This window comes from Seriola lalandi, unplaced genomic scaffold (genome assembly GCF_002814215.2).
Source record: "Seriola lalandi dorsalis isolate HSWRI2012SDOR001 ecotype SW California unplaced genomic scaffold, Sedor1 jcf7180002054899, whole genome shotgun sequence".
NCBI lineage: Eukaryota > Metazoa > Chordata > Actinopteri > Carangiformes > Carangidae > Seriola > Seriola lalandi.
Genome location: NW_019525451.1, coordinates 656,513 through 674,018, shown reverse-complemented (window position 1 = coordinate 674,018; position 17,506 = coordinate 656,513). Strand labels below are relative to the sequence as shown.

Below are 17,506 nucleotides of genomic sequence, written 5' to 3'. Positions count from 1 at the left end.
CTTTCACACCACTTCCGAACAGGTTCAGCCATCAACATGAAGTGACTCATTCTGCTGCCATTTTACAAAACTAAATGTCATCATCTCCTGCTGTTCACGACACTAGAATAGAAAACCACAGAAGGAGCTGTTGGCTTGACACAACCATTGGTCCGCCCTATGTGACGGGGTAAAGCATGACGCTCCTGACACACACACACACACACACACACACACACACACACACACACACACACTCAACGTGGGATTATTCATCATAAAGTAAAAACACATTACTACAGAGCCGGACAGTGCGTCTACTACACCACTGCACCATCTGTCGTCCCATCATGCAGCAAACCACTTGAGCACGGGTGTGTAAATGTGCTAAAAGTTTAATACAGTGTGCGTGCAACAGCAAGGACTACATCAGTGCGTTTACACTTTATATTCAACCTTCTTATTGTCATCTTTCTCTAAAGGCTGCAAAGTGATTATTTTCATTATGATCTCTTGATAATTTTGATTTGTCAATACATTTTTTTGTCCACTAAATGATAGAAAACAGTTAAAAATGTCCATTAAATTTGAACAAAACCCAAGTTTACACATTCAAATGTCTTGTTTTAGCCCAGCAACAGTCCAAAGACTCAGAAAAGCAGCAAATATTCACATTAGTGAAGCTGGAACCAGAGATCGATTATCATCCTTGATGTGATTCATTTGTCTCTTTGCCACATCTGCATTAAATGCACAGGCATTTATCACTGTGATTACTTTGATGATGAAGAAAACTTAATTTGTGGAGAAAATAGTGAAAAAAAACACAAATGCATCAGTGCAACAAACATAAAAAAAAGAGCACTAGTGTTTTTCAGAAAAGCACTTACGAGTATTGCGTGAGTTTCTGAAGGTTGTTGTTTTTGTTGATGGGGTAATGCACTCCCAGGTGGATTAGCTTCTCCAGGGCCTCGTAGATGAAGATGATGCATATCAGCGACGCAAAAGCTTCTTCAGTGAAGCGTGTGATGTAACAGACAAGTGAGCTGGCATCAGTGGCCACCAGCAGCAGACAGAAGAAGGCCGTCCACAGGCCAATACAGGCCCTCAGGGAGAGGTAGGAGAGGCCGTAGTCCCTGAGAGACAGGACACACACACACACACACACACACACACACACACACACACACACACACACACACACACACACACACAGGAGGAGTGAAGGGGTAAGCATTAGGTAAAGCATCCCTACTCAGGCAGAAAAGGACACACATCCACCTTTCGAAACAGAAATGTTCTACTATCACAAAAGCCCAAAGAATAACCCACTTGCAGAACTTGAAGAGGATCTTCTCGAAGACAAGAACAGGCCCCGTGCTGCCCAGGATGGTGAGAGGCTGACCAGCGAAAAGAGAGTAGGCGATTCCCGTCATGGAAGCTCCAAACAGGGACTCGATAGCACTCTGGAAACACAGGGAGTAATGATCTGAATCACAGACGGATCTCACAGTTGATATTGTCATATTTTCTCAGCATTAATTGCACATACTGTGAATTTCCGTTGATGTTTAGCAGGTTCAGCATCTTAGTTTAGCGTGTTAGCATGTTAACACTAGTTTATATAATGATATTTCAGCCTGGTTCAACCAACAGGCCGACGTTTCCCTTCCTGTAGCTGCGCTGCTAGCACGGCTAAAAACACACCACAGGCTTGCTGTGCTATAGGCTGTGTGAGAATAAGTGGGGCGACATCAGAGGTTCAAAGGAGCTTATATCTTCCCTTCTTAGAGCAACTTGTTTTCAAGGTGCCTTTCAGCAAGACGTGTCAACTCTCTGACTTAAAACAGCTTGTGTTCTGAGTCACGTCTTCCCTGGATGTATGCAGCGTAAAAAGATCTGACCTTGTTTGCGAAACCGTTTCAAACTTCCACTCTCGTCCTTGCCGGTGCAATAAAATGACAAAACACGGTTGTGATCACAGCGTTTGCTGTGTAAAGACGTTTCTTACCACACGTCCCTCTGTGGCCTCCCCCAGGAGCCCGCCGAAGGTGATGACAGGTGACATGCAGGCGCAGTAGAGGAAGAGGAAAGAGGCCAGACACTGCAGACTGACGGCATCCGTGTAGTCGGAAAGGTAGTGAGGAGCCTTTCGCTTGATGTCAAAGACAAAGCCGCCAAACACCCTGTGGAGAAACAGGTTTGATGAGACACAGTCTATGATGATGATTTGAAACCACACACGCTAACACATCATATAAAGACTGGAAAATTTTAGTGAAACTGTCTTGAGAAAGCTTTGGTGTTCACAGGTTCACTTGTAACCTTGATGATGCAATTAGACAGTGGTCACAGGTGTAGGCTAGTCATTGTATTAAACTGGTGGAAACAGGAAGAAACATCTGCCAACCTGCACCTCTAGGGCTCCATATGTAACACATTATATATATATTTCTAATCCATACAAGAAAACCAAATGGCCTGTGGTCTCTGTAAACATTAAACAAAACACATATATCGTTGTCACCTTTGGATAGAGTCAGCCGAGCTGTTTCCCCCAGGCTTGAGTCTTTAAATATGAAGCTATAGTCGAGCTAAGCTAAGCTAAGCGCCTCCTAATTATCATACAGACACGAGACTAGTGCTTATAATAAACTGTATCACGGTGTGTCACTGCATTGATTCAGACTGTATCACCTGCAGTACGCCGGTGCTTCTCTTCACTGCAGAACAAATGTTTGAACAGAGCGTTGGACCGCTGAGAGTACGAGCTATATCCGGTGTATTTACAGTGTCACACATGTGACCCGCAAGACAAAATAATGGAGAGGGGTAAAACATTCCCTCGCCGAGCACACACTTCTGTGTTGTTTATATCTAGGTGTGTGTGTGTGTGTGTGTGTGTGTGCGCGTTTGTACGACTCTCTCCTGCTGCAGCAAGCCCAGACCAGGGTGAACTAGCTGGAGGTGGTTGCTATGGTAACAGTGGGCGGGACGTTACGCTTAGTCTGAGCGGTAGCAATGCCATGTCCCGGGAGGAGGAGGAGGAGGAGGAGGGGGTGGTGGTGGTGGTGGGAGGGTGTGGGTGGGGGTGGGGGTTGATGGCTGGGACTGGGCCAATCTTAGCTGGGATGAGAGCCTGTACCGCAGCATGCTGCAGCTCAGCAGCAGCACATCACTCACTGCTCTGCGCCGCACTGTCACTGACTGTAATGAGCTGGGCTCCAAGAATCCACCTGGAAGTGATGAGGCCGTTTCAGGCTGATGACAACATTTTTTTTCATCTTTATAATCCCTTCTGTAAGAAATCAATATTTGCCTTGTGAAATCATCCCGTCTCTTCGCACCTGGGAATTACTGTGAAATAAAATTCTTGATGTCAAGACTTTTTCATGTGGCTTCATCAGGGTTATAAAGAGGAATAACAACAGGCACCAGCTACTCATCCTTTCCCAAGTTCTTAGTAAAGACCAGCTACTTTCAAATTGTGATTTACTAAAACCTGGGATGATGAACAAGAGAGGAAAGTTCCAAATCACTGTTTGGTGGAACTGCTGAAAACCCACGCACCTTTCTTGTGACCTGAAGAATCTTAATAGCTTAATTAGCTTAACATATGTTTCTTTATGTAGAATCTGAAACGTAACTGAAAATGTCAGATAAAGGCAGTGGAGTGTAGAGTGGAGGGAGAAAGCAGCATAAAACAGACATAATCAAAGGGATGTATGTAATAAAAGGAGCGTGAGGAATAGTGTGAATTATTTGTGAGTGAGCACGCTCACTTGGCAAAGTGTTGTTAAATAATCTAACATTGATGCAATATTGAAGAACGTGACGTTATGTGTGGCACAGAGTGCTCGGATAGGTCTAAACTCAAACAAAAGGTCTTTGTGGGGTTGAAGTGTGAGGATTGATAATGGGCCAGTAGGGTAGTCTGATTCTAAAGCTAAATTTATAGTTTGGGGACAGGGAGGCAGCTCACAGGCGACAGGAGGACGGGGACAAAGAAGAGCTTGAAGAGCTCAAGTCTGCATTTCACAAATCACGCTGTGTCTCTCTAAAACTTACTTCCCAGTGCGCTGGAGCTCAGGGCCGCCATGTCCTCCGTGCTCCTCTGACTCACCGAGATCTGTCACTCCGTTGGGAACGGGAGGAATCTTCCGCTTTTCCTGTGTGGTTAGGATCACCGTCAGTCAGCTGTTTGTTATAGCTCGTCATCATAAGGACAACAAGCAAGCATCAGTTGCACTTACAGCTCCCTCCAGTGTAAAGGTCTGTGTCCATGTGTAGTGTGATTATAGATCAGGTCTAGGTTCTATATTAATACTGTGAAAGTATCAAAGCCTATATTCAGAAACTGAGCCTTAAAACCAGCCGTCACAACTTCCTGAACTTTGTGATGTCACAACAAAACAGTCACCCGCCTTGCCCATCCACCCACCATCCAAACCTTGAAGGATTTGGTTTCTCTGAGTGTTTTTACCTGAAATCTGCTATATTATTATTGAATCACTCAGAAAACAGTGAGCCAATCAGAAGAGAGGCTCAGAGCCTCCTCTCTTCTGATTGGCTCACCGACCTGTTGTTACTAGAACTCCAGAGAGAAGCCTGAGAGAGGAGATGTAAAACTACACTGAGATGGTTTTTATATCTTCTTATGGATCAACACTTCAAATAAAACACAGAAGAAGATGGAGCTTTAAATCTCAACTGGAAACACCGGATGTTAATTCCAACATACATTTAAGGTTAAATGACACGATTGATTTCTTATGCATGAATCTAGCATGTTCATCAGCATAACAATGTGATTGCACAGTGGTGCATCATTAATTCACAACAGGAGCAAAAGGACAAAGAGGAAAAGACAAATAAGACCTGAAGCAAACTGTATCTGAAGCTGCTTTCTGTCAGATAACAAAAATTTCTCCCCCCAAACAAGATGGCAGATCACTTTCCAGAGTACACCAAAATAACTAATGGAGGAAAAATAACTAATGTTTTGTAGAGGATTGAGAGCAGAACCCCGGGGAGCGGCATCAAAGCACAGACTACAACACAGTTGAGATTAGAGGAGAACGCAGATGTTTAAATATTTCTAAGCAGAGGGGACTCACAGGCGCATTATGAAAGAACAGTGATATATAAATTCTGCACAGCCACAGAATGGGGAGTTATGTGCTTTAGCTTTTTAAGTGGCAGCAATGGACGGCATCATCCTTTTTTACAAAGTGATACAAGAAGTGTTTTTCTCATTTAAATGTGAAAAGAAACTCACCTGAGAGGGCACATTTTTGGGAGGCTCTATTCTGATGGAGGGGTCCCACTCTCCGGGGGGTAACACCGTCACCTGGTCCAGAAACTCGTCAATGCCCGCCACCAGGTCGTTCCTGTCTTTGGCTTTGTAAGCGACATCATGGAAAATCTGCAGAGGAGACGGTGATTTAAATAATTATTGCTTTAATAGTCGCTGAATCACTGAGTGCATTTTCATGGATTTACAGATGGAAACTCGTATACCAGCGTGACACGGGGTTTATCCAGCAAAGGATTATTCCTGCCTCCATACATAATGGAAAAAAAAAAAACCATTCAGAACATTATCATACTAAGTGAATCTACAGATGAATATGGTGCTTTCATATGTCAGTCTATTTGTTTCTCATAAATAAGATAATAGTTTATTTATATGGAATACAGAATATGATTTTTGCTCGCAGCAGCTGAAAAGTAAATCACAGTGACGGGTCAATTCACTTCCATATATGATGATGAAGTAGGTAGGCATCCGCACGCCTCTATTTTCAAACATCCCAGAGGGGAAATGCCAGTGAAAATAGGCAACATCTGGCTCTGATGATGGTCAGTAATATTAGCTCAAAGCTGCACTGTGGGAAATCCTGCCACATTTTCATGTCATACTCTTTTGATCCACAAAGGTCAGATACTCAAGTACTCCATTTGTTTAAGTACAGTATGTACCATTTTGAGGTACTTGTACTTGACTTTTTTATTTGCGATTACGTCTTTAACTTCAGTTAAAAAAATCTGAATTCTTCTTTCATCCCTTCTGGTTTCATTACAAGAGCAAGAATTTTAACCTTGCAGTTCTTAAACTAAGGCCTCACCTCATCGGTCATCAGAGTAGCAATAGACCGGCCAATTTCATGATACTGGGGACCTTTTCCCAGAGGGCCAAGCAGGATGAAAAGAAACCTGTTCAACACAAAGGAAAACAGGTTTTGGGTAGAAGTCAAATATTTTTCTAATGAAGCATTTGGAGGATTAGTAATTCATCTATCAAGACTTGATACATAATACAGAGAGATAAAGAGGCAAAGACTGTGTATTACCTGGTGGTGATGGGAACCTCCGCCAGGCCGTTGAGCAGCACAGCAGGAGCCAGGCGGATGAACGCCACTACAGGGCGGTCTAAGAATTCCAGCTCCCCCACCAGGACGTTGGACGCCTCAGCACCAGGAGGGATCTTCTTCATGAAGTGGAGGTCAATCTGTGAGAGACAGAAAGAAACCAAAACAAAACATCAGCATTAATGTTTTCTTCTGTTAAAATATTGTTAGGTATAGAGGTAGATTGTAGTGACTCGTCTCAATAAAAATTTTAAATAATGGCTGGATCCGACTCCACACAGGAAAAGAAAATAAGCTTTACTCCCATTAAATTCCAGTCAGTTTCCCAGGGCAAGAAGCCTACGGCGACCATTTCACACGTAACCCAATCTTGGTTAAATATTAGTTACTAGTTACATGTCCAGCTATCAGTGTCCGTAGATAAACAGCAGGATCAGTGGTGGGTCTTGGCTGCTCACCTTGCTGAAGTCGACGGCGCTGTTTTCTCGGCTGACGTCCTGTTTGCCCTCATTGTTGGCCGGCTGGGACTGAGGTGAGACCGTTTGGCCTGTCAGGCAGAGCGGGAAATCGACAGCATGTCAATTTCACAGAGGCTCAGACCTATCACAACACTACTTTCCCACACAAAGACAAAGGTCTCCAGTGAGTGGCTACAGGCTAAAGTTACAGTCTCTGAAAAACATGATACAACAGTGGACTTTTGTTGTAGGTGCTGCACCTTCATTAGTGAAAAGGTTTAGCCCAAGTGACAAAAGATATAATATTGTACCTTTTTTTCAGAGTGTACCTGATGAGTCTGTTTAATATTAATATATATCTGATAAAAAGTATCAGTGGTGCAGCTGTGATTTTAGCTAACCCTTACTCTAAATCTTTCCAAATTAAGTTTAGTAAACTAAATGAGGCGCAATCTTCAACTTTAATTAAAAATGTACATGCATTGACATATAGGTGCTCATTAAATAGCTTTTTCAGTTTGCTTTAGTTTTACTAAAACAAAGTCAAAGATTGCTCCTTTTAAAATTTCAGTTTTAAGTCACTGTGAAACACCAGCTGCAGCCGTTTGACTTAATCAAAGCACCTGGAGGGAAAGCAAAGGGAATGCTTCTTCAGTGAGAGTGTGATAGTACTACCTTTAAAGAAATACTTTGACATTTTGGGAAACATGCTAATGCACTTTCTTGCCAAGAGTTAAATGAGAAGATTGATACCACTCACGTTACTGTCCAAGAAGCTACAGCTAGCAGCTGGTTAGCCTAGCTTAGCTAGCTAATTGGGAACTGCTAGCTTGACTCCGCCTAGTGGTAATAAATCATCCTGCCAGCACTTTTCAAGCTTAACCTAAGCTTAATAATTAACAGGTTATATTTAATGTATTTAATCTCCAATAACCCTACCGTAAAATGGCAAACTATTGTTTAAACTTACGCGTTTTAGCTACGTATCAGACACGATCTCCATCCATGCGAACGCACCTGACAACGCATACACACGTAACCGTCCACGTACACTGGGCATGCGCGAGCCGGCGTAAACAGGAAGTATTTGTCAACTCTGCAGTTGATCAGTTGCAGAAAATACTACAAACGAGGAACAGTGTTCAAATGCAGAATTTGACTGCACAACAGCTGCTCAGCTGAAATATTGTAAATTGTAAATAACTTGAAGCATTTAAAAAAAACAACAACTTTATAATGCAAATGCTCTGTGCATTTCAATATTTTCAATACATTTTTGTTGGTTTCAATGTGAACACTATCACTTATTCCTCTGTGTGCACATCATGTAAATATCTTTGTAAATATCTACGAATGCAAGTATTTATGTACATACCTTCTTATTCATGGTTAGTTGTTATTTTTCTACTTTATTTTATTATTATACTTGTTTTTCTCCTTCTACCTCATTTTCCTATGTTGCAGTAACAAGTGAATTTCCCTGGTGTGGGATCAATAAAGGTTTATCTCATCTTATCTTATCTTAAGTAACACTTGTATTTCATTGTCTATGTTGTATTCACCACTGGTAGTCAAGGCTGATAAGACCCAATCGGGCAGTGACCGTCAACGCCTGCCTCATCGTTTCCAAAGACTACAACACAACCCTGGAGTTTTCAAACTAAAACGTTTCCAAAAGTCCTGGTTTTAGGCGCTTGAAAACTCCAGAGTAGTAAAACTAAAATGTAGTAGTGTGGATGTGGCCTTAGAGGTGCTGTTAGCTGCTTCATATTTAGCATACAGACATGAGAGTGGTATCAATCTTTTCATCTAGGTGTATGATCGTATTCCCCAAAATGTTGAACTATTCCTTTAAATCCCAAAGGCAAAAAGATGGAGATTATGTTTCGTGTCATGAAGTTAATTTACAGTGAGTAACTTCCACTATTAGTAACTGATGACTGTTATGAGTTTAGAATATGATTCCTAAATATCCTGTGGTTTTTAGTCATCAAACACATTGTTGACAATGACAAGAAGCGGAGAGCATTATCATGAAAGTACTGCAGGTATACTGCACATGCCCTGTTGGGCCACACACATAAATGATTCTGCATGACTAGCACTTGGCCAAAGTTTTTCTAAGATGTTGAAAGTACACAAAACTTCTGCATACTTAATACCATCTACTTTTCTTTTTCATTTCCTCGCTTTGAAGTCTCAAAAATAGATGAGCTAGAAGAACATTTAGACGGTGAGCTTTGCATAAAGAGGAAGCTGCATGAGTTTAGGCCATTTTTTTGTGTTTTCTGGAGTGCACATAACCCATTTCTAACCTCTCACGATGATACTCTCCTCTTTTAATGTGTTCCTTTATATACTACGACAGAGCATTAGGGCAACGTACAGGAAAACAAAAGAAATCTGAAATTTCGAGATTAAAGTCCAAATATTACTAGAATAAAGTCGTAATTTTGAGAATAAAATCACAATATTTAAAGAAAAATAGTCGTAATATTATGAACACTAAAAATGCAAATTTTCAAGAGAGAAAAACATAATTTTTAGGAATAACGGTGCAGCTCTTCTGATATTTCCCCTGTAAAACAACACCTAACATAAAATTACCACTTTACTCTCTTAATATTATGACTTTATTCTCTAAATTTCAGATTTTTTTTTCCTCAATGTGGCCCTAATACTCCGTAGTAATATACTATAACTACTATTTCTAGATTTTCAGTGTTTGGCATGAGCTGAGGCGTCCTGGTTGCCTGTGAAAATGTCCCGCTCTGTGTCGTCCTGTGAGATGGGACAGTAGCCTTGTGCAACTGCCTGGAGGACACTGAGACGTTTGATCTTAGTTTCGCCAAAGGGCATGTCTGCGGTCGTGTTGGAGGAGCTCAAAGGTGATGGAGCGGTAGACAGACACGACATGCAACACACACACTGTGGCCACGCCACACGGGAATATGCTATTTTGCGTGAGGCATTCTTGGGGAGTGCTTTTTCAGGCAAACACTTGGGAGATTTTATGGTTTGATAATAGAGGCCATTTACTGGTTAAGTGAAAGACACACATGCAGAATACAGCAGACGAGAACAAACACATACACAAACATGGAGAGACACAAACAGGAGAAAACGAGATATCAAACAGCAGTAAAACAGCAAGTCACAGATGGACACACTGGAAAAATCATGCAAAGGATTACAACATTGTACATAAAAACATACTGTATATATTTACATACCACAACATATATGATCACAATGGAAAAAGATTGACAGGTGTGTATGTGTGTGTGTGTGTGTGTGTGATCAGTGCTCACCATTCTTGTCCATGGAATGAGGCTCAGACTGCTTCTTGCCTATGTCGGCAAAGGAGCGTACAATGGGGATGCGGTTGGCCAGTTTCTTGTGGTTTTGGTGGTGGTGCTGTTTGAGCAGGGCCTCGCGGATCCTCCTCCTGGCATCCTGACCCACTGGGCCCGACACTTCGTGCTGATCCAGAACCATGTCTGAGGAGTGGAAAACAGAAACGCACAGATGTGGGTTTCCGCATCACTCTTCAAACAGTGTGTGTTCCTGCGTAGCAGCCAGCGACGCTAAGCTGATTATTTCAGCAAAAAACAACCCACTGCTGCTGATTGAATTGCACCAAACCATGTTAAGGTTTGGTGCCCTCAAAAACTAAAGCACAGTTCCCTAATTCTTTCATAAACCTGGTCAAATGAAGCATTTTTAGATCCTCAGCCAAGCAAATTTCTGGGTGGACTTCTACTGACACGTCATGATGCTGGACTTGTTGATCTGGCCTATTTTACTACAGAGCTTTGAAATGGTCACTCTGTGAATTCATGTTGAAAAAACAAGGCAAGTTAGATGTAAAATTATTAATCACTGAGAAAAGCTATAAAAGAAAGAAAGACATAAACATAGACTGTATATAGATGGGATCAGAGTTGAGTTTACCAAACCCTGTTTGAGGCTATACTTGCTACTGCTAGCATACCAGCACACACCAGCATCTCAGACTGATCTGTCAGTGGCCTAGTTGCATTGTGGGTAATGTAGGCACCAGGTTCTGACCAGGTAGAATGTGTGAAATAAAAAAGACAGCATCTCTCCTTCTGCTGCATTGAGTTTGTGGTTATTTAAAAACTTGTTTTTTCAGTGTTATAGAAGTGCAAGGCTAATTAACTGGAGAACAGTGAAGATATTTTGTTATTTTTCATAATCTGAGCAAGTAATCTTGAAGAGAAGAGGTCTGTGAATGGAGCTTTGAGGAACGACACATATCTTTTTTGTTAGACGTGGCACAGACAGACATATTCTAGGTTTAATCACTGAGCTCCACAAGACCAATGGACACCGAGTGTTTACCTGCAATCTCCTCCAGCGAGCTGGCCCTCATGTCCAGCATCACGGTTCCGTTCATGATGCAGCTGCGAAGCTCGAATAGACTGTGTAGAGACAGAGTGGCTACATATGGTTTACTCCACCGCTCACCGCCATCCTCCACATCCTCCTCAAACTTAAGCCACCTGAGCAGGGAAACAAAAAATAAACAAACAAAACATATTTTTTATTTTTCCATCCCATAGTTGTGACATTTTTCACATCGATTTAGGCCAAAGATGATTTGTTTTTGCGGTACGTTATGAAAAAGTTAACATTTACACATTCTGATGGACATGGATCTATAACAACGGCCCCATTATAAAGGCGTGAAGCCATAAACAGAATCAAACTCTCAGGTGCGTCAGAGCGAAGACGCCACAGCTGGCCAGACCCGGCCCATGTGGCCAACTGCAGCGGTGTACCTGGCTGTCTCTTTCCATTCGGCGTCCTCTCCCTCCCTCAGACAGATTTCATCCAGCTCGGTGAATAGGGCGTGGGGGATGTGTTCCTCGTCGCCGTCCTCCGTCCCCAAGAGAAACTGCACCCTCTGAGCTGGTGTGTCTGCTGCAGCAGGTGGGACACGGCGAGGACGGGGATTGATCAGGAAAGGAGGAGGACAAAAAGAAGCATTCAACAGGAGAGAGGAAATATAGGAATTATAGGAAGCGATGTTCATTAGGGAAAACTCCAGTCCATGCTGGACACCTACTGTGAGAGGGGGATTCTCGTCCGTCGTCAGCCGTGGAGTCCCTCTCCTTGGACCTCTTCCTGTGTCTGTGTCCATGGTGGCGGTGACGTCGGTGCGACCTCCTGCCCAGGGGCACGTGAACCCCGATGTAGAGAGTGCGATGACCTGGAGGCAACACGGAGGAGACAAAGTCAGACTTTTCACTTTGTCCTGTCTCTCTTTGATCTGATTTAAGATTATCTTTTCATAAGTGAATAAGACAGAATAAAGAGCTTCTTCTCCGAGGTCAAGTGTTGACATTTATGGTTTTTATGGTCATTTTACAGAACACATGAGACCTAGACCCTGTATAATGCTCTAGACCAGTGAGTAATAAATAAACAATTGAAAATGTGAGCTAAAAGTAAAACAGTTGACACTGTTCTCTAAAAGCAATTATAAATAGTTGAAATTGTTCGTTAAAAGTTATAAACCGTTGAGTTATGACTCCAACAACTCTCTCTCTCTCTCTAGCTGTAAGTCAGTCACTTGATAAATGTGTTTTCTCGTACTTTGGCCCTTATATTCAGTATTGTTGTTGTATGTGTGGGGTGTCAGCATGACACAGAAGGTTGGGAACATCATACGAGTAAAAATGACTCATCCATCAAGTGACTTATGCTTACATCAAAGTGTAGCCCCAAAATAATCACATATCCTCAGAGTGGAACATTAACTCTCCAGAAACCCTAGGCCATTTATATTTCCATGTTAATCTTCTAAGTCTTTAATTTCTTATAGGGTGAAAAAGAATCTGTCTGAAATGGAAACAAGGAGAAAATCTAATTGGAGCAAGAAGAAAATTCTGCCGCTGACAGACGAGCTACATCAGAGAAAATATGTAATAAAAGGTATTAGCAAACAATGAATACGTGTGGTAGGCGACTGCAAACAAAACCAGTCCCGGCTGTGTTCTTGTTGCCCGTCCTCACGATGAACACAAGAGGGAAAAAAGCAGCGTAACATCCTCTCAAATCTGCCTTTGGAAGAAATTGCTTAGAGAAAGCAGCTGAAAATAGTCGACTAAAACAGCTCTAATTTTATTCATGCATATTGCTTCAATTATGTATTACTCATCGTGACAAATGCAATATTGTACAGTCTTTCCAAAACATGTCTCAGAAGGTGTGTGCTGATTTCAGTGCCTCTATATGGCGCAGCTATCAAGAGTCTTTCAGTGAGAGAAACTGCATTGAAACCATCCAAATAATGCAGGAACACAGTCTAACAAACCCTCAAAGAGAAAGCTCAACATGTTGTGGCTCATTTGTTTAATCAGTGAAGAAAATGTGTGAAAACAGACGAGATATGAAGTGAAGTCAGAGGTTCCTACATCACTTATTTCCCCACAATCTCCACTCACTCTCGCTGATTGTGTCATAATTAGCATAAACCAGTGACCTTAACCTTTGACCTTACACCACCAAAATCTAATCAGTTCATCATTGAATTCGGGTGAATGTTTGTGCAAAATTTGAAGACATGTCGTCCAGGCGTTCCTGAAATATCGCATTCAAGACAATGGGACAGTAACACCCAGAGCCAGGAGGAGGCCACGAACTACACCAACCCCCAGCAGCACGTGGGAACAAGTTAGTCAGGTAGGTTGGAACTAGGAGGCAGCACTTAACGGTTAAACTGCCATCTCCAGACACCACCTCCACCTCCACCTCCACCTCTGATTGAAGAAGGAGCTTTCATTCTCTCTCAGGATATTGAAATCGATTTTGAAATTGAACGACTTATAATCAGGTTTTTCTTCATTTTAAATGTATAGAACAAAGAATGAGACGGAGATTCTGAAAGGATATTGTACAATGTGAGCACAAGAATCTCCCTCTACTCTGTGTGAGTGTGTGTGTGTGTGAGTGTGTGCATGTACGTGCACACATGAGCGTGCATCCACAGGGTGAGCGTGAAGATAATCCGAGTTGACTCTCTCCTCTTTTATTGCGGGCCGAGCTGCCTGACCACTGCTTCCTTCCCGCCGGCCGTTGGCTCAGCGGCCGGACACAGACAAGACTATTGGACACCATGTTCTCTTTATCTGCCTATTACACCATATGAGGCGCCACAGAGTCCAGCATAATGTGACACCAAATGGATCTATACCCCGGGCAGTTTCATGCTTGGGATCTGTAACGTCGGGGGCAAAAAGCTTGGTTGATATTTGATGACGACTCAATGAAACATTGCAAAGGGTTCATTGTTAATAATATACGTTGTTCTGCTTGCGTGACCTCCTCACTTTTCAAAATCCTTTTTTTTTGTTTTGCTCTCTTCAAATTTCAGGTTGAACAGATTCATCTCACGTCCAGCTGCCAAGATCCTGACGAGGGTCGGGCAACATCAAACCTGCCCTATCTGCTCAGCACAGGTCGCTGCTGCTGGGAGACTGCAGACACTAGGCTGTTAGGAAACTTCTTCTGCCTTAATAAATTAGGTAATTCTCTTCATTATAGTCAGAGCTGCTATGAGAAAGTATATTTTCTCAGCTGCATTTCATCTGAGGGGATAACATCCCAAGCGAGTGCCTTCAATTGTTTTCACTTGCTTGGAGACATGACTAATCACATTATAGCGCACTAATCAAATTTAAGCAATGCACAGACATAACATGAATCACCTAAGAGTGCGACGACATGACAGCAGCTGAGAAGGCAGAGTCACTCGGTGCCTATCGCCGGCAGGACGCCGGGATAAAGGTTAAGTGAGGTCTCAGAGGACGAAATGAGAAAACCAACTATATGTCAAAATATATTAGCGGTGTGGGAGCGAATCTCACTCTGTCAGAGCTCGTTCTGCTTTAGATTCACTCATCCAGAGCAGATCGCTGTTAGCATCAGGTAAATTATGTATGTTGAACTGAGAGGAGAGACTGACTGGCACACGACACAAATTTCACAATAAAAGGCCCCTTCCAGCCGACAGGAACAATAAGGTAAAACATAAGGACGGAGCAGCGGAGCTTTAAAGTTCATGAGTCGAGACTCGTGAGCGGAGGCCTCTACAAAAATAGCTCTCCCGCTGCGGGCCTGAAGTCCTGCTGATGTCATAGTGTCTCTTTTCTCTCAGTCAGTCTGAAGCTTGAATTCACGCAGCGGTGTGTGACGCCCTCAGGCCTGATGTTCCTTATCCTCAAGTAAGAGCGTGTGTATTCATGTATGTCCGGCTTTACGTGGACATTTAGAAAAGTCAGTTCTGAGCGGCTGACATATGGAGAGACGTTCAGACCTTATCTCCTCTCCTCAGTGAATGAGCTCTGCCTACTGAATCTTTAAAAACAGATCACAGATTTTTCAGAAGCTCAGTAACGGCCTTTAACAGCTGGTCATTGTATTTTTTTTTTTTAGCAAATATTACTCAAACAGGACAAAAAAGCACATTTATCGAGGACTATTTCCAGCGGTGGATTAACCCACATTTGAAGCTCAAGACTCTTTATACACAAACAGTACTTGTTTAGTGAGATACATTCAAGTGTTGGTTTTGGAGTAAACTTATTCTTTAAAGCCACCACTAACATAACATCGCACAGAATGAAAACCACATGGAAGCGCAATAGAAACAGATAATTTAATGCTTCCCCTTTTTCCTTTCATGTGTATGAGAACGAGGAAGCAGAAGCACGATATAGTTCGGAGGGAGAGAAAACTTCCTGCGTGGTGCTGACGCAGTGTCGGCGTTACCACGGCGCCAGACAGAGAGCTACAGTCATTACACCTACAAACATCCAGACATGAGGGTGCTTGAGATGAAAGCAGCATCTCACCGGCAGAGTGTCACACTCAGAGAATGACATCTTTGCCGGCTGCCGCGGTGAACGTTGCCTGGCAACAAAAACGCAGCGGATGCTGACGGGGGAACCAATTCTTTATATTATCTGAGTATTGTGTGAGAAGGTATTTTTAATGTTTTCTGTATTCATGCGAGTTTCTTTTTACATTTAGTTTTTTCCACTTTTCTCCTTTTTGCCACACGACACTTCCTTTACTGAAGTAAAGTTCCTCCTAATAAACCCACATTACAAGGTTTATACATCGTATATTGTCTTCTGACTGTCCACTGGATCTTTGGCCCTGGGTCTTGGCTCTCAGGCTGCATGCAGGCAACCAACCTCACTGCTTTATATTCTACTTCTACCTCTCCCTACTTTTCTGTGCATTTTGGTATTCACTGAAACCTTCAAGGGATTGTGGTTTTGCCCAGGAAGACTGTTGATACAGATATCGTCATCTCTGTCTCCTCTACGCTGATGAAAACACATGAGCAGAGAATAAAAGCCTTCGCTCTGTGACGCTGCACGACTCACATCAAAAACTAATATTCATTTGTTATTTTTTGTGTGGCTGGAGAGATGTGTTTTCTGATGTCAAACACAACTATTACTTTAATTGAAATGCTGTTGAGCTGCATTATGGGAAATGTAGGCATCACCTGAAAGTTCCCTAAGTCCGTGGAAGTGCAGTATTATATCAGTGTGTGCCTTTTCTTCATCGTGGAAATATGAACTGCAATGTTAATTTATGGGTTTTACCTTCTAGCTCTTCCTTCTCAAAGTTGGTGTTGAGCATGGAGCGTGTGCCCCCGCGGTCAACCACTGCCTCCTCATCAGTTCTCTACAGGAGACACACACACACACACACACACACACACACACACACACACACACACACACACACACACACACACACAGAGGTTGTTACTCAGCAGGTAAAACACAAAGTGTGCTACAATTTGCATACAGCCACATTTTTTAACAATATTCTCATATAGATTCACTCACATACATGTAGAAACAGACTGTGACGGAGTGTTAGGGATTAAAAATAGAGAATAAAGTCATAATATTACGAGAATAAAGTTGTAATTGTAGGTTCTGTGTTGTTTTAGAGGGGAAATATCAGAAGCTTTAAACTGAGGAACGTGGAGCATCCTCTGAAGTTCTGCTTTAGCACAGGTTTCACTAATAATAACAATGTTAAAATATTCCTAAAAAATTATATTTTTATTTCAAAATATTATTTTTTTAATCTTGTAATATTAAGACTTTATTCTTGATATATTACAACTTTTTTCTCAAAATATTATAACTTTTTATAATACTCTTATACTTACTCTTACTCTTAATAACTCTTTATTCTTGTAATATTATTTTTCATTGAACAAAAACATGACGTAAATAACCATAAGACAAAACAATAAACTCAGATCAAACTTCACACTAAGTCACACTAAACAAACCGAAATATGAACACAAACACATTACAACATCAATCAGGCCTGAAAACCCAAATAAGGAAAAAATAAATGAATAAGAAACAAAACAAATCAAAATAATTAATAATTCACATTCTGCATTGCATTTTTGTTTGTTTCTTTTTAACCATCCTTTAAAAGAAATCTTTCCCCTGACTGAATAATCAAATCATTTCTGTTACATCATCAACAGTTAATCAGTGTTAATGTGTTGATCTGATACACAGGTTTCACAGCACACGTCTGTCCAAGAAAACTTCCTGTCCTCACTGGAGCAAAATCCATATTTCATCTAGATGCTACGAGTTACATAAGAGTAACAGCCCCCC

The 17,506-nt window shown here is 41.9% G+C and overlaps 1 protein-coding gene across 4 annotated transcripts in view; it reads right to left on the bottom strand.

Moving 5' to 3' along the window:
• LOC111672396 (sodium-driven chloride bicarbonate exchanger-like) overlaps positions 1 to 17,506 on the bottom strand; it is a 42,881-nt gene that overhangs the window by 8,977 nt on the left and 16,398 nt on the right. For 3 of the 4 annotated variants that reach the window (XM_023429800.2, XM_023429803.2, XM_023429802.2), the window contains 13 exons: positions 16,456 to 16,537; positions 11,901 to 12,044; positions 11,614 to 11,755; positions 11,174 to 11,334; positions 10,120 to 10,308; positions 6,809 to 6,897; positions 6,333 to 6,490; positions 6,108 to 6,195; positions 5,258 to 5,404; positions 4,048 to 4,148; positions 1,991 to 2,165; positions 1,312 to 1,445; positions 870 to 1,115 (listed from right to left, as the gene is read on the bottom strand). In XM_023429800.2, the coding sequence (XP_023285568.1) occupies positions 870 to 1,115; positions 1,312 to 1,445; positions 1,991 to 2,165; positions 4,048 to 4,148; positions 5,258 to 5,404; positions 6,108 to 6,195; positions 6,333 to 6,490; positions 6,809 to 6,897; positions 10,120 to 10,308; positions 11,174 to 11,334; positions 11,614 to 11,755; positions 11,901 to 12,044; positions 16,456 to 16,537 (1,856 nt within the window). The remainder of the gene's footprint in view (positions 1 to 869; positions 1,116 to 1,311; positions 1,446 to 1,990; positions 2,166 to 4,047; positions 4,149 to 5,257; positions 5,405 to 6,107; positions 6,196 to 6,332; positions 6,491 to 6,808; positions 6,898 to 10,119; positions 10,309 to 11,173; positions 11,335 to 11,613; positions 11,756 to 11,900; positions 12,045 to 16,455; positions 16,538 to 17,506) is intronic. The other variant, XM_023429801.2, reaches the window with a different exon arrangement.